Source organism: Nannospalax galili, unplaced genomic scaffold, assembly GCF_000622305.1.
Source record: "Nannospalax galili isolate Female #2095 unplaced genomic scaffold, S.galili_v1.0 scaffold229, whole genome shotgun sequence".
In the NCBI taxonomy this organism is placed as follows: domain Eukaryota; kingdom Metazoa; phylum Chordata; class Mammalia; order Rodentia; family Spalacidae; genus Nannospalax; species Nannospalax galili.
In genome coordinates, this window is record NW_008360328.1 from 5,399,925 (window position 1) to 5,426,428 (window position 26,504).

The 26,504-nt window shown below is 43.6% G+C and overlaps 1 protein-coding gene across 1 annotated transcript; it reads right to left on the reverse strand.

Moving 5' to 3' along the window:
• Positions 1-3,685: 3,685 nt before the first annotated feature.
• Znf202 (zinc finger protein 202) lies at positions 3,686-25,378 on the reverse strand. The gene is made up of 7 exons (XM_017796328.2): positions 25,252-25,378; positions 11,938-12,430; positions 11,063-11,294; positions 10,404-10,492; positions 7,168-7,297; positions 6,650-6,769; positions 3,686-6,013 (listed from the first exon to the last, which is right to left on the reverse strand). The coding sequence occupies exons 2-7, from the start codon at positions 12,337-12,339 to the stop codon at positions 5,028-5,030; spliced, it is 1,959 nt and encodes a 652-aa protein (XP_017651817.1). The 5' UTR covers positions 12,340-12,430; positions 25,252-25,378; the 3' UTR covers positions 3,686-5,027.
• Positions 25,379-26,504: the final 1,126 nt, after the last annotated feature.

The following is a 26,504-nucleotide window of genomic DNA, read 5'->3' on the forward strand; positions in this document are numbered from 1 at the left end:
AATCAGATGACATCCAGTCCCCCTTTTCCCTTGGTCCTTATGACAACCTAAGGTCCAATTTCTCCAAACTGCAGTCTAGGAAACCAGGGAGTTTATTGGGCTTACTTACGGAGCAGTGGGTGAGGGCTTACAGGAGTGTGGGTTTTCCCCCCACCCCAAGGTCACACTAGAAAGTCTCTATCCAGGCATGGATCATGACTTCCTAACAGCTGTACAAAATAAGAGAGAGCTTCTGTACGGGTTTCCTCAGCTTAGGTACCCTTAGTCCCTCCCCCTTGTGCAACTAGGGCCCTGAATGGTTGGTTGGGAGGTATGACTGACTCTCCCTACCCCTCCTTTCTTGCAGAGCATCAACAGGTTTGTGATGATTGTAGGCAAGCAGGTGTAATCAAGCTTGTGAACAAGGTGTATGTCCATAGCTTCCCATTTGGAGGACAATCCTATGCACCAATATACACAATGGAATTTTATTCAGCTGTAGTGAAAAATAAAAGGAAGTCCACAGGAACCTGGACATAATTCAAAAGTGAGGTAAATCATGCTCAGGAAGCCAAATACCACATGCTTTCTAATTTTTTGTGTGTGCATATATGTGGGAATGAATGTGTGAGGAATCCAGGAAACTAGAAAGAGGCTGTGAGGGGAAAAGATTCTTTAAGGTGGGATATTTTAGAATGCATGTGAGGTGAAACTGGAAGGTGAGATATGGGGAGTGCAAAGGTTTAAGTAGGGAAGGTGGAAACTCAGAGATGGGGACGGAGGGAGTAGTGGGAAGGGCCAATCAAAACTAATGGTGTGTGAAAAAAGGCCCTAAGGAACTTTGATACTAGGTAAGTTGATAAATATAACAAAACTCTGTCCAACAGAGTTTGAATGTATCCTGTATTGGTGGACAAAGCTGCTTCTAGAAGCCATTCACTGAACGAAAACCTCAGTGCCAAAGGCAAGCTACCTCACTGAGTTGTTGGTCAAGGAGGCCCCGAGACCCTCAAAACAATATAGGGAATTGTCACTTTTGTTGGTTTCCCACCAAAACTAGATTGTAAGACCCTATTACTGAAGATGACACGTTTTAGTCATATGACATAAGAGAAATTAAGCTAGAACTGAGCTGGGCTTCCTCCCTGCCGGCTAGTCCTCATGGTGCCAGAAGGTGCTATTCAGGCTGCTGGGGGGGGGGGTGTCATCCATAGTCTTACTCAGCTGTAGATCTTGTATGCAACAATGCTGATTAGCTAGCTAAGATAGGCCACTGGAGCAATAATGGCAAGTCTATGATAGGGGTAATCAACCACTTTCTGGTTGGATTTGATGCCTGCTCCATAGGAGGGAATTCATGCCTGGTACTGTAAATCTGATCAAAAGCCTGTGTTTGGTGAGGTCATAGGCCCTATTGGTGAAGCTCCTGCTGTTTATTTTTTGTTTTAGGTTTTTCTAAATGGACATGAGGTGTCTGTTATATTTCTGTTGAAACAATGTTAATGTCCATATTGTTTGTGTGACTTCAGCTTTGGTCAGCGAAACTTCAAAGAGGATCAGCGTTTTATGTATGTCTAGCTTTATTTTACTTCTACTGCAGGCACTCATGGTTTACAGTCTTCCTTGCTGTAGCCCATGAGCTAAGGTGCCCATGCGCCTGTAAGCAAACTTGCACCTATGTTCCTATAAACAAACCAGCTAAACTCTTCAGGTCTCTCCACAAAAGATATGAAAATAACAAAGAGGGCTAATAGGGAAGAGACAAGGATTAGTAGGAATTTGGACAAGAAAGGGTCACATGTTACTATGATCAGATCACATAATGTACGTGCATGAAAATATCACAATGAAAGCATTTTTAATTTATATGCTAATAAAACATTGGTGTGTAGACACCAAATCATTAACCCACCAAGCATGCCGTCAGTTATTATTCATGCCTAGCTTTAGTTCTACAAAGCCACTGTGGGGCTCCATTGACTCTGATTTCGACTGTCATCCCTTTAGAAATGTTTTATGAAAATGCCCTTTAAATGTAGTAAGTATTATTCCATTTCTCCTGCAGCAGGGTAAACTGGAGGTCAGCTTACTCCCTCCTAGCAGGGAGGACTAGGACAAATGGTCTCTGCCCACCTCACAGGAACCAGCAGGGGGCATTCTCTTGTTTTTCTACTCCTACTTGTAGAAGTCTAAGGGACTTAAATGTTTTATTAGATCCATCAGCTGACTTGGACTTTGGAGGGTGTACGTTTTTAAAGCAGGTTTTGGCTCTAATAATTTGATACTAATACAACTGACAAAAGTTTCCAGGGAGTTCATCTGAATGCATCAGCTTCTACTTTGCAGTTTAATATTTGTCTATTTGCCTTGCTGTCTTGGCATTTCTCTTGGTACTTTGTAGTGGAAATGTTGAATGATTCTTGGTTCTTTTTAAATAACTGTCAAATACCTTTATTGATTTGTCAAATCTTTATGCATGTATCATTTCCCGTTTCAACAATGAGGACACTGTTTTGGTAGACTATAGTTTCCTCCAAATAATGTTAAGAGCCTGACATTATAACTTGATAATAGGTTGTTCATGATATTCAAGGACATTAGGATTTCACAAACTCTGGAGGTGGACCCTTGAGGACGAGTATTCTGTGCTTGGTCCGCATGGTTAGCATCAATGTTTCTCCTTCACCCTAGGTTTCATCACAGGCCCTACTGCTCCACTGTAGTTGTGTTCACATGTGGGAACCAAAACATTCCTTGGGGAATCACAGAAACTACAGTAATTTATAAAAGGGGCCAGAGATATGGGGCTAACACAAGCAACTCTGCAGGGAGATCAGCAATAGAAGTACTCATGTTTCACCTAACTGCAGAAGTTTCAAACTTTCTCTTACAGGTTGGCTTGAGATTTTTACTTATTGTAATCAAGCAGACAAATCAGAGAAAATTTAATTCCTTCTGTCTCTTCTAGGATTTCATCAGCTCCTAAGGAGATAATTATAAGCTAGATGAAACTATGTTTTGAGGCAGTGACATTTCTCCCAGGGCAAATTCTGACTACACTTTAGATATACAGTTGAGAAATGTCAGAATATTAGAATCTGCAGGCTTAAATCTGTGTGTGCACATGTTCCAATCATAGCTCTGCTAACAACTCCAAGCCTTTACTAGTATGGAAAAGAATTCTGTCCAAAGTATTAGGTAATAAGTAAAAACGACCTTCAGAGAGCATTAGGAACCTGAAACCATAATAGACAAAATGGAAACTGGGGCACTTAGCTGCAAGTATTACTTATTTCATATGTACTTTCAGAAGAACAATGATTGACTGGTATTAAAACTCAATCAGTCCATCACAGTAAGAGAATTTCCTCATCGTTAGGGTGGAGAACACTAACGATAAAATCACTGTATTCCAGGGCTGGAGGGCCGGCTCAGCAGTTAAGAACACTGACTGTTCTTGCAGAACACCCAGGTTTGAATCCCAGCACCCACATGGCAGCTAACAACTGTCTATAACTCCAGTTCCAGGGGATCTGACAGCCTCTTCTGTCCTCCATGGGCACTGCACGACGCGGGTACACTTACCTACATGCAGGCCTAACACTCATACACATAAAATATTTTTTAAAAAAATCACTGTATTCCTCTTGTGTACATTCATATACAGTAGACTGTGAAATTAACAGGAGAAACCAGACACGGTCTATCTGCTTTCTCATGCTTTAATTCCATACCTCCCACATCCTGTGCTCCATTGATGGAGTGTCTCTCCCTGATCCTTGCCAGACGATCAGAGCATGTGAAGTTCATAGCTAATCAGTCTCATGGAACTGCAAACAGGCAAGAGACTCTTGGGCCACAAAGAAATGCTTTTAGTTCTTAGTACATAAAAATGAACTCACATACAAAAAACTCAAATAGCACAGACACAAAATCCATTTACTTTTGGTGATTTCTCAGGGTCCCTATTGGTAGGGTTCATAATCCCTAACAGAGAACTGAGGCACGGATAGTTGAGGCAGGTGTCAGAATAGCACTAATGATCTTGGCCAGTGGCAACGGCTTTTTCATATTCTTCCAAAGTTTGGTCTTTTCTAATTTCCTTCATGTAAATAAGGTGACCAAGTAAATTATGATTCTGTAAATGCCATGATGCCTTTCTAAGCTGACAGTGCTTCATTTCTCCTCCATAACCCAATGAATGGGGAGGGGAGTAGGCTTGAACATATGTGCGAATGTAACTGATTTCTCCATGATTTAATTCTGATTTTCTAAATTCTTCAGCACTCCAGTACTATATTTTACTTGTAGGAGAAGTGTAAGGGACAAAACTGACAGTGAATAGTAGTAAGGCTAAAGATATGCGTATTTAGATAGGAGGACAAAAACCCCTAAGAGGCTTTTAACTAGGCCCTCTTTTGTGGCGGTGTGTATGGCACTTGGTGTAGTTCTGACAACGGGAACAGCCTGCCAAGATCCATGTGCCTTAAGGATTTTGTCCTTTAATGCTTTCCCCTTTGTCTCCAGCATCAAAGAAAAGTATACAGTGAAGAAGTTAGATAGTGAGGGATTTGTTGTTATCCTGTGAATGTGTGGCAGATATATCAGGACACAAACCTCCTATCTGGAGTTAGAGCTGTGTGCTTTAAGTTTTGGGCCTAGTAAGGTTATATCCCTTTAGGCTGGTCCCTTATGAGACCTAAGTGGTTATTGGCCACACTTAAGTTGAGGCTGGTATATTGTCTTGAGGATATATAACAGCCTAGTTATTATTTTTCTCCAAAATATAGTATCCAAAATCTCATAAATTATAATCCTCCTACTTCACACCCATGAGGTAGAGGCAGGAGCATGCCAGTGAAGAAGCCTCAGTTGAAAAAAGTTGTGAAGTTCTGGATGGGGCTTTTGTTGGTGGTGGGAAGAGGTTACATAAGGTATGGGAAGGTCAGGGAGAGGCCTTAGAAAAGGTCTTCTCAGGTTGACCACAGAACCCCTCCCATTCCATTCTGGGTGAGGGCTGAACACAATTCTCCACACGTAGGACCTAGCTAGGAGGTCTTTCCTGTGTGGATCCTCTGATGCCTGATTAAATGATATCCTCTACTGAAGCTTTTCCCACAGGTGGTACAGGTGAAAGGCTTTTCTCCAGTGTGCGTTCGCTGATGTCTGACAAGGTGATCCCTCCTGCTGAAAGTTTTCCCACATTCATTGCACCTGCAGGTCCTCACTGAGGCATGTCCTTTCAGATGTTTGGCAAATGCACCACTATGGCTGAAAGAGCGCCCACATTCATTGCAGAAGTAGAGCTCCTCAGTCACGTGTGTCTTTCTGTGTGCCAGATACTGCTTGTGGTCACTGAAGTCTGCTCCACAGTCCCCGCACAAGTTGGTCTTGCCTCCAAGGTGGATTCTTTGGTGTGTTGTTAACACAGATTTCTGACTGAAGCTTTTGCCACAAACAGTACAAAAGAAAGGTTTTTCTCCTGTATGTGTCCTCTGATGCCTGACCAGGTCTGAAGTCCAGCGGAAATGTTTTCCACAGTCCTCACAGGTATAGGGTTTCTCTACACGTGTAGTTCTCTCAGACTGGACCAGAGGGGCATCCACATTTTTCCGGTTTACAGGATGCTTATAAGTAGTATTTATCTTATGGACTTTTTGGTGCCTGGCAAGATGTGAGCTCCGTGTGTAACTTTTACCACATTCCATACATTTATAGGGTTTTTCTCCTGTGTGAGTTCTCAGGTGCCTAATAAGGTGGGAATTACATGTGAAACTTTTTGCACATACAGTACAATGATGCTGCCTCCCTATCATGGGGTGGGCAGGCACAGTTTCCTGAATATTTGTGAAACTATTGACTTGAGAGATATTTGTACCAAGTCTTCTTTCATTAAGTGTACTTGGATTATCTTCAAAGACTATTTCCCAATCTGGAGTCTGGTGAATTTCTGGTTCTCCTGAAATAGGCCTTTGTGCATTCTCTAAATTCAGATCTTGTTCAACACACTCTTCCTCATCTTCAGTCATATCTCCTATGGAAGGGGTAAGAATAGTTGTAATGATATCAATACCTTTTATAGTGGAGAAGAATTTTAACATGTGCTTTTGGAGGGCAAGTGTATACTGAAAGAGATCTTTCATAAAGGTAGAAGTAGGAAAAGGAGGAAATACTCTGAATGGATAGCCTTTATGGGCTGCCGCCTTTATAAATACGTCCTAACAACCTTAAGCATTAGAATGGACATTTAACCACATTTACAAACACAGAAAATTGAGGATTAAGTATTTCAGTGAACTATGTAGTACAGCTATACGTCCAGAAACTACCTATTTTTCTCCCATCATTTTGTATTGCATTTCCTGTTAGCAAATGATGGGGGGGCGGTGCAGAAGAGGAAAATATCAAAGGCTTTCAGAGGGAAACATATAATGGATGGCATATTAAAGGAGCACTGGAGTGGGTTATGGCGGCACATGCCTGTAATCCCATCAGTGGCTGAAGCAGAAGGATCTTGGATTCAAGCCGTGGGCTACATACTGAAACCCTGACCAAAGAAAGAAATAAAATAATAAAAGAGAATTAATGATAAAGGTCCTGGGAGCAAAGAAAAGCACTACCTAGATGAATTGCCCAATTACAGTGGTCAGACCCTTCTGATATTCCTCACCTGTATAGGTAAAACTCAGGATTTCTGGCTCTTCGGGCTCTTCAGATTCATGGACATCTGGGACCTGAGGCTCTTCTTCTCTAACCTGGGAGTTATCATCTAGTCTGGGAATTGGAAATGCTGCTCAAGAGATGGAAAAAAGGACATCATGATTGGTTTACACTTCTCTGTGTTAAGAGCAGATCATTATGGATTGGTAAGTTGTGGAGCAAATATATAGGTCACTTGGTCAAATCTCAGTTCTTTTTATACTTGAGCATCTCTAAGCACTGCTTATCTCTTGCAGTTCTTGGGCCTTCATCTGCAGCTCAGTAGTCACACCACTGCAACTTTATCCCCTCACTTTGAAGGATATCATCTTCTCCAACCAACTAATCCTTTAGTCTCATTTTGAGGGGACTAGTATACATATGAAAAAGTTCAGTACATACACTCTAAGGTTTAAGATTCCCCCAAATTTTCAATAGGAAAACGATGTTTGTGGTTAGAATGCTGTAAAAACACATGCAACTCCTTACACAGAGAGACCACAATTCCACAATCTTCTTCTAAGATGTATTCTCCATAGAATTCTTTCTGTGATGGATCCAGATCACTCCACTGGTCCTGGGAGAAGCACAGAGCCACATCCTTGAAGGTGACCAGTCCCTGTAACAACATCACAATCAATATGTGCTGCTTCCGGTAACCTTTGATTTTGTTTTGGGATGAAGGTCATATAAGGCAGAATACATCAAAGAGCCCAAAGGAGGACTAACAGGCAGTGGCCCTCCTGTGGGAAGCTGCGTCTCCCATTGGGGCTGCTTTTGAAGGTTCTGCTTTGGGGAAAAGCACTGGCCTTGCTTCTGCTCCTCCAATCTATTGTGTTTCTTTAGCATCAAAATATATTCTTCTTTATAGTATTTTTTTAAACCTAAGAAAAGTCTAAAGGTCATCATTCGACTCCTTATTTGGTGTTTTAATGGAAGGTTTCTATGAAAATCCTTTTCTAGGAAGTGTTTCTGAAGAATTCCATTTACTATCACTTACAGTTAGAACATAAACAAGGTTCTTTTTTCGTCAGTTAGACTACAACCCCAAACCATGGTGAATTCTATTCCTTTCTTCTCAAGCCACAGTTTCAGATCAAGAGGGATGCTTCATAAATATCACAGCAGTACTATCAGCCATTCCTACAAATGACTGAAAAATTCATTCCTAGAAACAAAGCATAAATCCCCACATTTCACAGCTTTAAAGTTGTCCTAGAATATTACAAAATAATCACACTTAGTTCCTCTGGTTGATGGCAAGAAACTGTGGATGCTGTATCTAAAGATGACTCTGGTGCTTTGGACAAGAAGTGTCCCCATTGGCTCCAAGTATCTGAATACTTGGTCAGTTGGTAGCACTGTTTTGGAAAGGTCATAGACTCTTTAGGAGGTGTAGGCATACTTCATAGCCTCGTCTCACTTCCAGTTGGCCTCTCTGCTTTCTGAATGCTTGGAGATGTGAGTGCTCAGCTTTCTGCTCCAGCCACCTCTGCTGCCATGCCTTCCCACCAGGATGGACTCTTATCCCTCTGAAACTGTAAGCCAAATAGACTCTTCCATCTATACATTGCCCTGGTCATGATGTTTAATCACAGCAACAGAAAAGCAACTAATAGAGAAGATGATACCAGAGAGTGAGCTGTTGCTGTGAAGAACCTGATTTGAGGAATGTGGAAGACTTTGGAAGTTTGGACTAGAAAAGTGGTTGATTGCTGTAAGCAGAACTTAATGGGCTGCTGAAATAGGAGCCCAGAAGAAAGCAGTGCTGAGAGAAATATAGTTCCAGAGAGAATCAAGGACTTAAATGACAAGTGGGTTAGGAGTCATTCCTGTGATATTTTGGTAAAGAATCTGGCTACATTCTGTCCAAGGCCTAAGAACTTGCCTGAGGTTGAATTAAAAAGTAATGAACTAGCTGAGCACAGAAGTGCACACCTTTGATGCCAGCACTTGGGAGACAGAGGCAGGCAGACCAACAATGGGAATGAACTTTGACAGGGGAAATTTCGAGATAGCCTAATGTTGAGTATGTGGCTTGGTTATTACTGATAAATTTTATGCCAATGTACAATGAAAAACAGCAAGTAAGGCAGAAGAAATAGAAAATGTACAGTTTGGAGAGAAAGAGAACACCAGGAAGCTTCATGCTGCAGCCAAGGCATGTCCTTGAAGAGAGGCTGTTATTGATAAGGAGATGAGTGCCATTAAGGAGAGGCTTCTTTCTCTGCTTTGTAAAGAGTGCCCCCAGGGCAAGACCCCACCCGGTTAAACGTCCAACTCCAGGAAAGAAAAAGTCTAAGGGGTTTTCTGCTCCTAGAGAACAACAACAACATAAAAAAGATGCTGCAAATGTGATGCAAAAAGGCCAAGTTCCATCCTAAGCTGGCAGTCAAACTTGGCAGTGTCATCTGCCTGGTGCTAGCTTTGGAGGCATAAAGGATGACGAGTGAAGGGGTAATAAAGTCTTCCTCTGTGGTTTCAGACAGCTGTTAGGGTCGGGCAGTGTATGGCAGGGGAGTCCCTGAGAAAAGAAGGCCCTGATAGGCTACTGTGTATAGTCTTGAAACTGAAGGCTGGGTTGCAGTAGAGCCCTCAAGATGTTGGAGATGCCAGAGCTGGGAGATATCCACCAAGGAGAGCTGTGTACAGGAGTAGAACCAGCCCAAGGGAGAGATGTATACTGCAGGCAGTAAAGTTGCAGGAATAGAGCAATATAAGCCCTTTGGAACTAAAGCCCCAGACATCAGACATACAGCTACAGAATTTTATGTGTTCTGCTGGGTTCTCGCTTTATTCCAGGACTTCCTCACATCTGGAATGGGAATGTAATTCAGTTCCACTGTATTCTGGAAATATGTCATTTGTCTTTTGATTTTACAGGGTTTACAGTTAAGAGAATGCCTTGAGTCTCAGAAAAGATTTTGGACTCTGAACATTTTTTTGGTGGCAGGGTGGGATCTATTTTGAGACAGGGTCTCCCTATAGCCCCAGCTGGCCTGGAACTTGCTATGTAGACCAGACTGGCCTTGAATTCACAGTGATTTGCCTCTGCCTCCCAAGTGCTGGCATTAAAGGCATGTGTCACCATGCCTGGCTGACTCTGGACTTCTGAATAAAGTTGAGACTGTTGAAAACTATGGAGACTTTTGATGTTGGACTAAATGTATTTTGCATTATGATATGGCCATGAACCTATGGGGGCCAGAGAGTAGAATGTGTTAGTTTGAAGGAGAAGTGTCCCTCATAGGCTCCAAGTATTTGAATACTTAGTCAATTGGTGGTGCTGTTTGGGGAGGCTCATGTAACCATTAGGAGGTGTGGACACTCTAGAGACAGGGGTTGGGCTTTGAGAGTTCACAGCCTCATCTTACTACCAGTTGGCCTCTCTGCTTCCTGCACATGCTAGAAAATGTAAGCATTCAGCTTTCTGCTCCAACTGCCTCCTGCCATGTCTCCCACCAGGATGGACTCTTATTCCTCTGGAACCATAAGTTCAATAAACTTTTCTTTCTGTAAGCTGCCTTGGTCATGGTGTCCTATTACAGCAACAGAAAAGTAACCAATACAATGACTAATAACTGATCACGTTATTTTTTCACCTCTTCCACATACCCACAGAACTGAAAACTTGAAACTGTGAGAGTGCATACATGTATCCCTGGTTTGTTTAGCATATGACTAATACCCACCAAGTCTTCGAATACAATCTCTGAAGGGTGTACCTGTGACAGAGCACTGAGAAGAGCAACCATCTCTGGGTGTCCAGACTCTCTTTCTGTAGGAAGGTGTGGGTCCTGGGACACTGGAACCTCTAAGAAGAGAAGACAAAGATTAGCAACATGAAATACAGGAGCTGACCATCCCCCATTGTCTTTTTTTTAATTAAAAATTTTTATTTATTTTTATTTTATATGTATGAGTGTTTTGATTACATGTATAATGTGTATACAATGTCTGCAGAGGCCAAGAGAGGGTGTTGGATCCCCTGGAACTGGAGTTACAGATGGTTGTAGCTGCCATATAGGTGCTGGGAACCAAAACTGGGTTTTATTCAGAGCAGTCAGTGCTCTTAACCACTGAGCCATCTCGCCAGCACCCCACCCCCATCATCTTTGAATGAAAACTGGCCCTAACTTCTCTGTTAAAAGAATCAAGAAACTGGTCCAAGGTAAAATGAGTTATCCCAATACTACCACCTATAATTCCAATCAGAATTCTGGGAGCAGAAAAGAACACCACTAGTTAAGCTTAGTCCCATTTTGAAGGGGATTCTCACCGGTACTGTCTGTTCTCAATATGGAGATTTCATTCCATTAGAATTTGTCTAGTCATGTGGTACAGAACTCCCCTCAACTCCTACTTCACTCTGCCATAATCCCACCTTCCTGCTGAGGCTTCCCACTGCTCTCCTGCAGGGGTTGGAGCTCCTCTTCATGGTGTCGGCTCTCCTGTTCCACTGTCCCCAGACCTGGGGTCTGGAGGGTTTCTTCATGGGACTTCTCAGGGTTCAAGGTCTGTGCTGGATCTTGCAGCTCACTGGGGGACTCAGGTTCCACCCCCAGGTTCACTGTCTCCTCTGATAGAACTTCTTGGCCCTGAACATGGACGGTCACCTGGGAATAATTTCAACTTCCAGTCACCACACAGTCAGGAGGAAATTCCTGGTTGTCATTAGGTATTATTTTAGGAGAAGGGGTGTAGAGGAAAACTCCCAGAGGGAACAGATGAGGGGGAAATTCCAGTTGCACAGAGGCAATGTGAAGAAGTTATCTTCAAGAAGACAAGACATAGGACACACCAGTACTGTCCTAATTTCTACATCTCTCAACCCTTGCTCCAGATACCTGGGTCTCTGAGGTTTCCATCCTTCCCACTTCAGCTCTCCTTGCTGTTTGCTTCCCCACCTCACCATCCCAGAAAGGGGGTCTGATATTAAGGAACTTGGAGAACCTTGAGGAAGTCATGAAAAAAGTTGCTTTCCCAGGAACTCAAGGTTCAACATACAAAGAAACCTGAAGCCCAACCTTCAGGTGGCTGAGGTCCCTCAATGGGTCCATAGGCAGAAAGTCACACTCATACACACACATACATTCCTGGGGCGCCATGGGGTTCATGGATCTAAAAAGCATCCCAAAGGCAGAGCCAGTTAAATTTAAAGGATAATTTATGGGGCCCTTGTATATTCTCCCCCCAAATCCAGCCTTTTAGGAAAGAGGCCCCCTCCACATCACACAGATCAGGACTCCCCCTCCTCACCCACCGCCTTGGTCTCCTGGGCTGTTTTTGCAAACCCTCCACCAGTGTCACTGCCTCTTCACCACTTTCTGGCCGTTGGCCGCGCACCCAACTCTGCAGTTCTCCAGGCAGGACGGTGAGGAACTGTTCTAGCACGAGCAGCTCTAGGATCTGCTCCTTTGTGCGCCTCTCTGGCCTCAGCCACTGATGGCAAAGTTCCCTCAGTCGGATGAGTGCCTCTCGAGGGCTTGCTGCTTCCTGATAGCGAAAGCGTCGGAAGTTCTGGTGAGAGGTCTCCAGTACAGCATCATCCCTCTGCAAGGCAGACTCTGGTCTACAGGTGAGATCATCTTCCAACTTCACCATCAGAATTCCTTCTTCTTCCCAAAGATCCTGGTCCTCTGGCTCTAAGGCTGTCGCCATTTCCTGGCTCTTGGGTGGTATCAGACCATTTAGCACTCACACTAGCAACATGTTTCAGCCTGGGCAGCTCAAGGGGTTCTTCCAAAGGGACCTGAAGTAGAGGATTAAAAATGAGAGTATAAGCCCATAATTATGCACAGGGAAAACAGTTCTGTCTTTAACTGTAATTCTCTACATGGTTTTTCAAATGACTAAATCTCCTTTTCCTCAATTTCCATAATCATATATTGCAATGAAGTCCAGATGGGATATGATAATCCATGACTTAAGCAGGGTTCTCTACCTCCCTTCAGAGGCAAGGCTCACAAAGGAGAGGAAAGCACTGCACTGCTCTATCATTAATACTGCCAATTCTACCTCTTAATGTCTTTTCTCCACTTCCTTCCTGCTGACTGCTTTAGTCTGGCTTCCATTACCTCTTGCCTGGACTACAGCCAGCACATTCTGAGCTCCCTGCAGTACTTATGTGGTGGAGAGAAAGAAGGATGCTCGTAACTACTAACCCTACAGAGCCCTACTGACCATGGTTTGTTTTATATACACATAACATGCATATTCTGAGACACCAAGAGTGGCCACATGCAAGGTAAATCACACAAAATATTAATTTCTGCAACATAAGAACTTCTAGAGTTTGAGGGCTTCAAGAAACAGTAGTGAGGAAAGACACTCAAGTGGGTAGCACTCCAAAAGGCTAGCTTTATTTTCCTAAGGCATCTTTAATTGGATGACTCACTGACCTTCAAGTGCTCAAAGAACATTCATCGCTCTTGCTCTTGCTTGCAAATTCACCTTCCTATCTTGGCAGGGACCACTTGTTAAGCAAACATTCAACTACGCAATCCTGGGATTCAAGTTTGATACTTCCTCGTTGCTTAAAGCTCATTAAACCAGTACAACCTCTAAAACTTCTAAGTCTGTTTTCTACTTTACTTCCCTGCGGCTTCTCGGTTGACTGTACAATAACTGACTACATGCAACCTTCAAGGTTATTGACTCTCACTAGCTGCGCCTCAAGTGCTACTCTGCTTTAAATGATGTATCTCAGTGATTATATGGTTCATTTTTATTCCAATTTTCTTTTAATCTAGATTATTTCATTTTATTGTCCTCAATAATCTGTAACACAGCTTCAGCATGCTTTGGATAGTTTGCTACTTTTTAAATTTTTTTTTTTTTTTGGTCTTTTTGAGACAGGGTCTCCCTGTAGCCCCAGCTGTTCTGGAACTATATAGACCAGGCTGGCCTTGAACTCACAGAGATCCACCTGCCTCTGCCTCCCGAGTGCTTTAAGCAGGTTTTCCCTGCAGTTGCAGCTGGCTTGGAACTATGTAGACCAGGCTAGCCTGGTCTCCAACTATGACCTTGATCTCACAAGAGATATGTCTCTGCCTGAGTGCTAGGATTAAAGGTGTATAATACCATACCTGGGACTAGTTCCATTAATTAAAAAAACAAAACGACACTGTGTGTGCATGCCACACTGTGGAGGTTAGAAGACAACTTGCAGGGACTGATTCTCTCCATCACTATGTGGGTTCCTAGAACTGAATTCAGGTCAAGCTTGGCGGCTCTTGCCTTTACCTGTTGAGCCATCTTGCCTAGTTGCAGAATTCTTATGTCATCTTGTGTTAATTTTCTTTACCTCATGGTAGTTCTTTAAAAATAAAATAAATTTTGTTTTATGGGTATGAGTGTATTGCCTACATGTATGTAAGTGCACCATGTCATGCAATGTCCACAGAGGTCAGATGAAGGCATCAGATCCCCTGATACTGGGGTTATGGATGTTAGCCACCTTGTGGGTGATGGGAATTGAACCTGGATCTTCAGCAAGTGCAGCCAATACCCTTAGCCACTGAGCCATCTCTCCACCCCTTCATGGTAGTTCTTATAATTTATTTTATGCTCATCTTTAAGTGAACTATATTTCTTTGAGTAGAATTAAATGTGAGAATTCCATTTGTTCTACCTATGCACTAATGGTTTCAATACTATTGGATTATTGTTAGTTAGCCTCTCATGGTGATCCTAGGATATTTTTAGTGTACTATTCTCTGCCCTCTGTTCAATCTATTCTCTTCACTCTGCCTTAAAGTGATTTTTCTTTAAAAAAAAGACTTATGTGTATGTGTGTGTGTGTATGTATTCCTGAGATCAGAAGAGGGTATTGGATTGCCCGAAGCTGAAATAACACATGGTTATGAGCCACCTGACATGGGTGCTGAGAACTGAACTCCAGTCTTCTGTAAGAACAGCAAGCACCTTTAGCCACTAGGCCAGTTCTCCAGTCCTTCAAGTGATCTTTGTCCTACTCAGAGTATCTCTTTGATATACAAGGTTCTTGATCTGATCTCTCCTAACCTCCCTTTTCTACCATGTCTGCCACTTCAACTCAGAGCCATTGCTCAAATTACTGTTCCGAGGCTTCTGCTTTCCTCTGCCATGCTTTTCCAGGGATTTCCACTCTGAAAGACTTTTCCCACTTGCTTAACTCTATTCTTCCTTCCAGTCTATTTTCTGACCACACCTTGCAGATTCTTCCAGATGATGAATTCCAGGAACTTGTGCCTCTCCATATCACAGCATGAACTGTGTTGTAAAAATTGTTCTTTTGATGATTGTACGAGTCACTAGACCGTAAGGCTCTCAAAGCAGGGACATGCTGTGCCCTACTCAGTTTGGCAAAAGACTGGTACTTGCTTCATAAATGATGACAGCAGAGAACACTTAACTGAGTTTCTGTATCTGGGAAGGAGAGCTACCATATCATATTAATTATCATTTATTTGTCCAGAAAAATGTGTTGGATAAATGAATAAGGAAAATCTTATTGATTGCACTGTAAGGATAATTGGAAATTCCTAGTGGTTCCCCAAGTGATGGAACCATAAGGAATCTTTCAGGTCACCTTAGGGATAATCTAAATGCAAGTTACACAAAACTGGGCAATTTGAAAAAAATCATTTTTATTTGAGAGTTCAATCAGGCTTAGTAATTCCGTGTATCTTCAACAGCGATTTACCAAAATAATCCAATATTTGTTCCCTTATTCCTAACATTCTTACTCCTGTACAGTAAAAGACCAGAATCGCTACCCAGGGTAGTCTAGCTTAATAAAAAAGACCTCTATTATTATAAAAAAATCTGAGAACCAACATTCAGTGAAGTAGATGAGGGATTCTTATCATTTTCAGGGAGCATGACACACAAGATTCCAGGTAATGTATGCACTGACAAGAAGGGTACTGCTTTAAGGTAAGCCATCTCAAAGGAAAAAAAGAATATAACCTTGTAGTTGTCCACAGGGGTTTTAAATGCCCTACAGACTCACAAGTTGAGATTTCTGTTGCTTGTTATGCATTTACTTTAGCAGCCTCTAAAGGTAAGATGGAGGAAACAAGGTCACAATGATGGGAATGAGGAGAGGGGGAGTTGTTCCATGGTGGGTAAGAAGGAACAGGCAAGGCAGAGCAGGGCAGACCTCCAGATCAGGTACCCAAAGCAGCAGGTTCCAGCTCCAGATCTGCAAGTCACTGGAGTTACTCTTAAGAATTTCATGAGCTCACACACACAAGGGGCCCTGTAAAAGGCAAAACCCTTGCAGACAATCACTCTAATGCAATGGAGCTTTGTGTATTAAAATGCACTGTACAAATGTCAAGCATTAATGGAGACAACATGGAAGATGTATTTTTTTCTGCAGTTCATGGGATGTGCTCTACTGTATGTATAATGTTCTGTAATTTGTGGCCCTTCTATGTTTATTATCTTTCATCAGTGCCTGTCCTTGGAAAGGCTCTACAGTGAGATAAAACTGTGGTATCATAATACTACAGAGAGTACATCAAACCAGGTCAAGAGTAGACAATTTGGTTAGAAGAGTCACTGAAACAAATTATCTACAAAGACCCTTCTAAGACTGAGCCTGGTGTCTGGAGCATGCATTCTTGGGACACATGGAAATGACTGGAAAGGAAACATGGGGAAGATAAGGCCTCTTTACCATGCTTGGTTCAGCTCTCTCTGTCCCTTATCTGAAAGTGCTGCATAGCAATGGCCCTAACTCAGTTCTCTTGAGAACAGAAATCTAAAGGACATGAAATATTATCTAATTTTGGACCTTAAAAGACAAAGTTAGTTCGCATTCTTGGGACACATGAAAATGACTAGAAAGGAAACATGGGGAAGATAAGGCCTCTTTACCGTGCTTGGTTCAGCTCTCTCTGTCCCTTATCTGAAAGTGCTGCATAGCAATGGCCCTAACTCAGTTCTCTTGAGAACAGAAATCTAAAGGACATGAAATATTATCTAATTTTGGACCTTAAAAGACAAAGTTAGTTTTTCTTTCTTACCTACAGAAAGATGGTGATCTGCCTATTTTCTGGAAAATAATCTTCAGACTATCAATTGGACTTAAATTACTGTATTTAGTAGATCTAGATAGCCTGTGTATAGCCATTTCTCTCCTGGAGGTAAGAGGAAGGCTCATAAAGCCATGAAAACTAATTAAACTTACAAGGCTCAGGAAGTTTCAGGAACTTACAAGACTCAGGCAGCTCAGAGTTATAATACCCATATATTACCCTGACCCCCAAGGTGAAAACAGTAAGCACCTGCTGAGGGAGAGAACTCTTGTGGCACTGCCTTCAAGTTAAAAGTGGGAAGCACCAGGAAGATAATTTTCATCAGCTATCACCCATGATCTCCTAAGTAATCCCATTAAACTCACTAGATCCCCAAGCCAAACTTGGGTGGGACTGTTTCTTTGGTCTGTTGTCAGCACTTTATTTAGGGCAAAGAGCCATCCATTCTTATCTCCCCAGAAAGGTCATGAAACACCTGACAAGTGAACAGGGACCAAATCAAAGGTGAGCTGGGGAGGAACAGCTGCATGGTCACACAATGGGTTAAGACATGTAACTATGACTGACCTGGGACTAGAGCATCCCTCTGACTTTGCAATCCTGATATGACTACCTTTTGTCATGTATGGGACAGTGTTCCTTCTTTCTGTGGTGGCAACTGCACACTCTCTGTGATGGGTGACAAGATGTGCAACAAGGGGAAGGTGTATGAGAGTGGAGCATCCTTTGAGGGAACCCCAAGCTGACCATCTTGTTTACATGGTATGGGGTGGCATGCCTCCCTGGTGAATGGGGCCTACCAAGCACCCATGGGGACACCCCCAAACAGCTGATGAACTAGAGAATATATTGCAAACTGGTAAAGTAGTATATATGGAATGCAATCATAAGCAGGCTATAGCAGCTGTTGAATGGCCTTTGCTGTGGGTGATAAAGCATGGAACTGAGGCTCAGCTGCTTGTCCAGAAAGAACTTCCCATTCAAGGGAGGAATGTTACCCTCTGACTTTGCAGGAAACTGAAAAAGGAAAGATGAAATGAGGTATTGGATTGTCATTTCTTACATCTGGGAGCATGCAAGGAGAGAGTACAAATTAGATCTCTGCTGAAAAGTCCTTCCTTCTCAGCTTCAAAGACTCGGATCTCACAGGAAAAGCAAGGCAGTGAGGTAGAAATGAAAGATAACACCCCTCAGCTCTCTAACACAGAGGCAGGGAAAATTCATGGTTCAGCATGCAGAGGGGGCTTGCTAGTGGTCCAGGAGAGAAAACTGATAAGGGAAATACTGACCTGGAAAGATGTAAAAATAAAGAATAAGAGCCCTTTACAGCCTAGCTCAGGAGGCTGAGACATGGGGGTAAAAGGAACGTCTGAATGTCATGGAAAGGGACAAACTAACAGAATTCCTCATCCCTCCCTGAGACAAGATTCCAGGGTCTGAAGCATCCTGAGTAAAATCAGTCCCTGAAGGACGGGCTTCTATGAGCCATCAGGGGCACTTGGTTATCACTGGCTGAGGTCTTCATGACTATCAGGAACTGGAAGACAAGAGAGGAAAGGTAAGCAGTACTGAAGGAGCTGGGGCTGTGGAAAGTGGTGTTTGATGCTCAACTCATGGCCTAACAGGACTGCCTCAGGAAAGTTAAGAAAAGATGAATCAGTAGGGATCTTGGGACTGCTAAGGGTCTTTACATGATCTTTATCAGCAGAAGCAGCTCTGGCGTATGGAATGAGTAACTTAGAACAGTGTGTAAACTGGGCTCATAAAATACCAAAGCAACCAAAAGAGGCAAGAAAAACAAACAAAGGGGTTACTCAAAAGCAAATGTGGCAAAACTTGGCTTGAGCTAGAGTTCTGGGGGGTGAGGCAACTGACAAGGAAGCCAAATGCTGTACCAATGAACTCAAAAGCTTTAAGGCCTGAACAACAAACAGTACAGCACAGTGGTGAAGGACATGCAGATTGACAAAGCAGTGCAAGTGAAAAAGGTGAGCAGCTGTACATTTCTCTGCAAGAAGGCATACTGAGGTTTACACCCATAGAGTACTGCTTTCATCAGCCTCTACTGAGGAAGGCATACTGAGGTTAGTAGCTCGGGGCCCTTTCAGCGGCCACGTGTGCCTGATGGAGAGGTGATGGCCACAGCACTGACCTGGGGCATGTTAAGAGTCAGACAGCTGGCTCTATTGGCAAGGGCAGTTTGGAAGAGCACAGCCTTGCTTGCCCTGAGCTAGGCCCATGGCATAAGCTGAGCGTGTTGAACCCATGAAGAGTGGGGAGATGTAGTGGGTCTGCAGCAGTGCCCCAGGATGAGGTGAGATGGTTCATGGAGAATGATAGTGCTAAGTAGTGCCTCCCATCTATGCAATCGTACCCAGCATGCTCTTTTGATAAAGAAACTGACTCAAGTGACAGGATATTTTTATGCTGTATTTGACCTTGATATCATTTCTTTCTGAGCATCCCCTTTGCTACCCAAGACCAATTGGTATTTGCTTGGAACACATGGTGGTAGGCCTCCAGAGATCTTAAGGATTTAAGGCTAGACTTGAAGTGTCTTCCAGATTTGGAAAAGCATCTGGAAAGACAGTAGGAATAGCAGTTAAAGAGTGTAGGAAATCACCCCATGTGGTGGACACTCCCAGGGGTCTTAAGGTTGTTAAGCGAAAATCCCAGTGGTAGCAGTGGATGAGCTATAGCCAAAGATCTGAGCACCCCTCCTCCCCAATACAAGCTAATGCCACTGCTACTGTTTGCACATTAGAACATTAGAAATGGTTAACACCGTCTTGCTGAAGATTCCATATGCTTTGACAATAAAACAGAGAAATTAATCTGGGACTGTGCTGGAAGCTCCTTCCCTGGATGGCTTCCGTAGTGAAGGAAGGTGCAATGCAGTCTGTTGAGGGAGTAATGTTACCAACAGTCCTGCTTGCAGATGGACTCTGAGCTACACCATGAGCACACCAGGCAGGAAGGATATGCTCGCTGGTGGAATAATGGCACAATTGGTATGGTTGTAACCAACTGCTTTCTCCTTGGCCTTAAAGCTTGTTCCACAGGAGGAACTGGTGTCTGCCTTGCAAACCTGGGCAAATGCCTGTGGGTAAGGAGGTCAGGAGGACCAGTGGAGAAGCAGCTGCCATTGTTTTGATATATGGATGTGATATGCCTATCAAATTGTCTTTGGGACACTTACGTCTAAACCCGTAGATTATTGTTCTACCATAGAAGGAAAGGTCTTTTTTGTAGTGGGCAGTGGTTACTGCAGAGATTGATAACTGGTCAAGCTGTCGAGAATAGTGACTGTTACGGTAAAGTGGATCCCATGCTTAACCAGAAATGGAAGAAAAAAATCAGTCATTACTATCACCCTTTTCATGGCTCAGGGACATCTTGAAAGATAGAAAGGAAAGAGTGTAAGAGCCACAGGAAGGAGTTGAATGGTGTGTAGCCATGTCCTCCCAAATGAAACATTCCTTGATGGAGGTAGGGGCATAAACATCAGGAAGCTAATAAACTTAGAAGGCTCAGGAAGCACACAAAATTACAAGACTCATGAGGCCCCTCTCCAAGGTCCTATAAACAGGAAGTAACTGCTGATGGAGAAGACTCTGGTGAAGCCACCTTCAAGTGATCTGAGAGCTACATGGATGCAGCTATGTAAGTTGTTACCCATACTGGAGTTAAGACTTTTTGTTGATGCAGGTACCTATCCCATCCATGTACCTATGAGTAATCCCTTACTAAAGCTGCTGTAACACTAACGAACTCATTAGCTCACCAAGCTACATGGATGGGTGGAATCATTTCTTTGATCTGTCATCTGTGCCTTCTCTGGCGTGAACAGACATTTGTTCATACCTCTTCAGGAAAAGTCACACAACATGAATGTGGGCCCATAATCTGGAATGTGAATATGACTGCTTGCTGGCACTTACTAGGGCCTTCTAGCTCTTCTAGAGTAGAAACAACTAATACAAACTCTTAACTGCTCTTTTCTAATGCTGCTGTTCTACAAAATTAAAGAATATAACAATATAGTATTTCTACTAACTAGAAAAATTCTTGTTCTTATTTCATTTGCCCTGTACACAGATCCATGTCCCAGCTTCCCATGAATGGTAAGATGGCTCAGAAACCCTGGGCATGCATCCCTACCCCTAACAGCCATGTGGCACTATTTCTCTAAGTCTCAGTCTTACTCTTGAAAAGTGGCTAACACTACCTATCTCACATGGTTATGTGGTAATTGAAGTAGTTCATGGAAATCTCTTGGCACAGAGTTTGGCACAGGGTAGGTGCTCAATATGGCCCATTCTTTTTCTTCAAGCTCTTTTAAATCTGCATGAGAGGAAGTCAAGATTTAATAATAAGCAAAGAATCCTTTTTATTTCTGCATAATTACAAAAAAATAGAATACACAGAGAAAATCTTGGTCTGTTTACTGTTCTATCACAGTAAAATGTTAATACAAAGCCCCAAATCAGTCCTTGCTTTGAAGGCACTATAAATTGAACAAGTCTTTTGAAACTGATGGAACTTGTGTGACTGATGATAGGTTCTTACTGAGGACAGAATCAGCAGAGTGCCTACTTACCGATAGCCAAGTGCCCTCCCCTTTCTGCAGCTGACAGAAGGAATTTGATTCATGTCCAGTGAGTAGAGCCCAAGTCAAATGAAAGCCTAACCCAAAGGCAAATAAATGAAAACAAATGCAATCCCTGGCTTTTGGCCTTCTAACAGTCATGATCATTGTGCTTCAAACCATGCTGAAAATTGATTTGTTTTTGGAGGTGTTGGGGATGGAATCCAAAGCCCTGTGCACCTTAGGCAAGTGCTCTACCACTGAACTGAAGCTCGCTCTCTATGCTGAAAATTTTTCTTAAAAATACTTTTGTCACTTCTTTTTCCTTCATAAAATATTTGAGTAACAAGGGAATAAGTGACTCAAAGTCTTTTACAAGATGCTTTAAGAAACAGAATAAAGTATAGAAAGGAGAAGACAGGAATAAAAGGAGAGGCCAAATAAGTAGTGCTACAGGAAGGGTAGTGTGAGCAGAAACTTACCTTCTGAATCCTACCACCTTTGTAGTCAGCATTAAGGGTTACGGTGGGTACAAAAATGTCATTAAGAGTAAAGCTAAATATGAAAATACAAAAACTCTAGCAAGTCAGTTCCTAATTAAAACGTTTTTCTACAGATATAAGCTCAGACCTAAGAAGCAATGCTAAGACCCAGTTCTGCCTCCAGAGACAGAAGACCTACACTCTACCCCCTTGCTCTTCCTTATAAAGATGTGGCATTCTGGATCAGTCACATCAGTTCATTTTGAAGGAGATGGTTTTTCTATCTAAAGGTAGAGAAGTGGATCATCTTTTGAGAAACTATCCAGATTTTTTATGAAGATAAGCTTAGCTTCAAGAGGAGCTTCATTGTGCCTTGTTTGAGTGTTTGGTTCACAATGCATCAGTGTGGGATGGTGAAAGGGGGCTTACTCACGAACTGAGACAGATTTTTTTTTCTTTTTTTTGGTCTTTTTGAGACAGGATTTTCCTATAGCCCCAGCTGGCCTGGACTCATTAAGACCAGGCTGGCCTCCATCTCATATCACAGAGATCCACCTGCCTCTATCCTGAGTGCTGGGATTAAAGGCATATACCACTGTGCCCAGACCCAAATACGTATTTTAAGAGATCAGTTATCTAGTTATTATGATCACATTGGTTAACTTCCAACACAAAGCAAGGCTTTCTATCTTTAATGGATATTACCCAGAATTTGTTACTGACCTAAATAATGTGCACCTATCTTTATGTATCAATTTAAAACAAAAACAAAATATCACAAATTAATCTGAAGCTGAAAAGGGAAGAGACATCAAACTTGACTTCTACCCTAAAGAAAGCAGCACTTATTATTTTGCTGCCAAATTCAACTCCTACAACAAACACAGTCAATGCTAATGTCAGACAGAGAACCATCAGACAAGACACTAACAAGAAGGTAGCCTGATCTCAGGGGCTGATACAGGTAGCTTAGAACAAGTCATTTCCTATGTTTTTGGTTATACAATGACTACACCCTGGCCATGGAGCATATGAGATGATAAAGGTTGGGGCCATTGTGGGCTGAGCTAGAGGAATCTGAGGAGGCAGGAGAATAATCCTGGTAGTCAGTCATTCTTGGTGTGGGCACAATTTATTGTCTGTAGCCCTTGGTGAGAGCCTTGTCCTCTAGATCAAGGACACATTGCCAGGCCTCTGTCTAGTAGTTTGTAGAAAAGGAGATCAATAAATGCATGCTATATTTTCTCTTTCCCTACCTTGGATATAGAACCAGTGAAATTAGTGAGCGCCAAGGGCTTCTTGATAACAAACCCTTCACAAGAGTGCTGGAAGAATTTTGTATTAGTATTCCAACCTCTTAGGGGAATCAGGTGGCTTCTCAGTAAAGCCTATCCTGTTTTACTGTTCAGTAGAGACAATGTACTTATCAGTAGAGACAAACCTCAACAGGGGAGGTGGGGCTAGGGAGCGCCAAGATTCAATCCATAAGCATCTACTGAACCTCAATTGTGTGTCCCATATTATCCTAGGCCCTGACCTTGAAGGCAATTAGGAAATAACAAGGACTTTCACAATGTTGGGAATTCACAGCAAAAACCTACTATATGGGTGTAATCTATGTGATCAAAATGAGAAAGTCTGTATGAAGAGAATTAAGAAAATCTTGGGGGGAAAAAACCCTCATCAGTATCTCGCCTTAAATTTGCCATAAAAGATGATGCATTCAGCTGTTTTTTTAAAATGCATTTAATTTCACAAAGAACTTTCAGACCCAAATGGTTATATTACCCACAAAAGATGAAATTAATAATATCCTAGTACTTGTAAGAAGTCTTGCAATTCTCAAACCTCTGCAATGTGGATGTCATGAAGTTTGGTCAAAGGCAGTAGTTCTCAAAGTTATGTATCCAGACCACACCTGTACTCAGGTGCAGCTCCCCCCTTCACAAAGACTGTGGGGCTGGGGCCCAGTGATCTGTGTTCAATAAGCCTTTCAGGTGTGTCAAGTTTGAAATCTACTGTATGGGCAAAGGAAGTAAATTTGAGGTTCCATGCAAAGGGAAAGGACTTTTGCAGTGATGCCCGCATTAAGGGGAGGAGAGTACAGGAAAAGCAAGGAGTCTAGAAATGTTTCATGTTTACATCTGTCAAACTGCAGTCACCTGTACAGTCTGTAATGCTGGAGTCCCTCCTATTGATGCAGATCTTGCTGTGCCCTTGAATGATTGTCTCCTGCAATTATATAGACAGTGTAAAAACGCTATAGTTGGAGGAGAAAGGAGGAGAGACTAGGAATCACAGAATCTGGTCCTAGCAAGAAAAAGATCCCCACTTTCCTCTAACCCTGTCACCCTCTTATGATAGACATGAACAGCAGAAAGTTAACCAAGAAGGCCAGCCACAAACTAACTGCTCCACTGTTCTGTACTTCACACCAATAAGCCTCCCATGGTCATCCTACCACCTCTCTGAGGTGGATTTCTGGATCAAGGCCTACCAGGCAGCTTGGAAGATAAGATGAAAAGAGATGAGGGATTCCATAACATTCCTTATTGTTAGGCCCAGGCTGTCACCTGCAGTGTGGACGAAGAATTAAGTAACAGGCTGAAGGGCCGGCTCTCAGCAAGACGCTGGATGTGGCCAAGGTGGTTCAAGAAGGGCCGGGCCTAGGTGCCTTCCTTCAGAGTGGACAGCACAGACAGCAAGACAGGGTTACCAAAGAGTAAGGTGTAAGAACAGCTACTGCTCATGTGCAAGAGAACCCAGGGCAGCCATGGCATAACAACTAAGAAACTGTTTTCGTCAAGTGAGACCAGTAGCATATACGTTTCAGCTGAAGGTTAAGGTCTCACGGAGAAGAAACTCCAGGGCTGGCTGTTAGGAGTTAAGATGAGGGAAGTTGCAAGCGGAGACCGTAGCCTCTAGCTTGAGTGTTCAGAGTGTGTCACCAGGGCAGGTGAAAAGCACACACCGGCCAGTCACGGAAGCCTAGGATGATCACAGGCGGTAAGACCACAGGTGAGTGTATCTGTATCTGTAGGAGGCAGGCTGCGTGGGGGAAGGAGACGGGAAGGCAAGCCTGATACCAGGGCAACCTGGGAGGCGGGGTAAGAAAAGGCCGGGGGTGGGGGCTGAAGTCCAGGAGTCTAGACCACTCCTCCCTCGGTTCCGGGGGACACCGAGCAGTGGGCATGGACGCGGGCGGTGGGATGAGCTGCATCTCCGCAGGCCTGAGGAGGGGGCGGAGGGCGGTGGCTGGGCAGAGAAGGAAGCCTGGAGCCACCCGCGACTCGGGACGTCCCGGCGGGGCTACAGGGGACGACGGGGCCACTCTGTCCCGGACCATCCCTTCCCCAGGACCGGTCTCTGGCGCCAGGGGGGCGGGGTCTGCGGCCGCTCCCGTCCTCCCCGCCCTGCCCGCGGGCGCTCCCAGCCCGGCCGCGCGCTGCCCGCTCCGCACGGCCCCAGCACTCACGTCTCCCGCGGCTGCGGCGGCTCCTCCCCTGCCGGGCTGCTTTCCCACCCACTCCCGGCCGAAACAGCGAGCAGGATCCGAGCCGCGCGGGGCCCAGCGGGTCGGAACACGTGGGGCCTTTGAGCCCGGAACCGGAAGCGGACGCTAGCCCCGCCTCCTAGCGGGGGCTGGAGCCTTTCTAGGCCGTGGGAGGTGTGGTCCACTCGTTATGTCGAGGCCTGGGGCTCTTGTGACACCCACCGGAAAAAGCCTCTCCCGGACCTCTGTCCTCTAAACCCAGCCCCCCTTTGCAGCCAAGAAGTCACCTCCCTGGGCTCAAACTCAGTGCATACCTTGCCCTGGGTTTGTTTCCAGCTGTTTTGTTTGCCTTGTTTTTTGGTATCCCTCCACTAGACCCTTTGCATTATTCTAAGCCTGGAAGAATAGAAGGCAGCTTTGCAGAATACTGGCTCTTGTTTACACTGTCAACTGCTGTAGATAGGGATGTCCACTTCTCAGTGTCTGGCTTGTTAAAGGTACACACTAATATTGTTCTTAGACCTAAGAACTGGAATGTAGTGGAAGATCAGAAAGAAAATGATGTTACTCTCTAGCTTTGAGAGTGAGTGTGTGTGCATGCACACAGGTTCCTGCTTTACTTTGAGACTCTTCCTCTCTTTCCTGATCTCAGTTGTTCATTTTTGTTTGGGTTAGTGACATTTCTGCTCTTTTATCCCATAAGTCACCATTCTGCAGTGACATTGCTGGAAATTCCTTTTAACTTGTTTTGAACTGAAGATGCTTATCACTTGGTGGAGTGACTGTGTAGTCAGGGTTCTCCAGAGAAACAAAATTAATAATGTTAAAATATCCTTGACCAGGGCCTTGCTAAGGCCCATTAAGGGAAAGCTGGTGTTGTTGTGGTACCTCCTGCGACCCCGTGTCCTGTGTCCCCACCCCCCATCCCCATGCTAGCATTCCAGGCTTGCCAAGACGTGAGTTAATCCAGCTGGTTGAATCAGTCACTTGGCTAAAAGATTTCTCCTTGGAAGGTGGATTCATCTAACACCATGCTAAAGAAAAGGGAGGAATAATTATTCTTTAATGAGATAATTCACCCTTTATCCTCTAGAAGGTCCAGATAAGTTATAGAGCCTCCTTAAACCTCTGCTAGGTCTGATGGCCTAGTCCTAATTCAGAATGCTGTAACGTTTCCTTTCTCTTCTTTTTTGTCTATTTTGGGTGCTGGCCAGATACTTTTTCTGTTGCTTTGG

Bases quoted from the DNA above. Each gene is read 5' to 3' on its own strand.
- Znf202 (XM_017796328.2), bottom strand. From the start codon at position 12,339: ATGGCGACAGCCTTAGAGCCAGAGGACCAGGATCTTTGGGAAGAAGAA. The intron at 7,298-10,403 runs GTACACCCTTCA...ATGTTGTTACAG, and splicing joins TTCTCAGTGCTCTGTCACAG to GGACTGGTCACCTTCAAGGA. The intron at 6,770-7,167 runs GTAAGGAGTTGC...TCTCTTGAGCAG, and splicing joins TGGAATTGTGGTCTCTCTGT to CATTTCCAATTCCCAGACTA.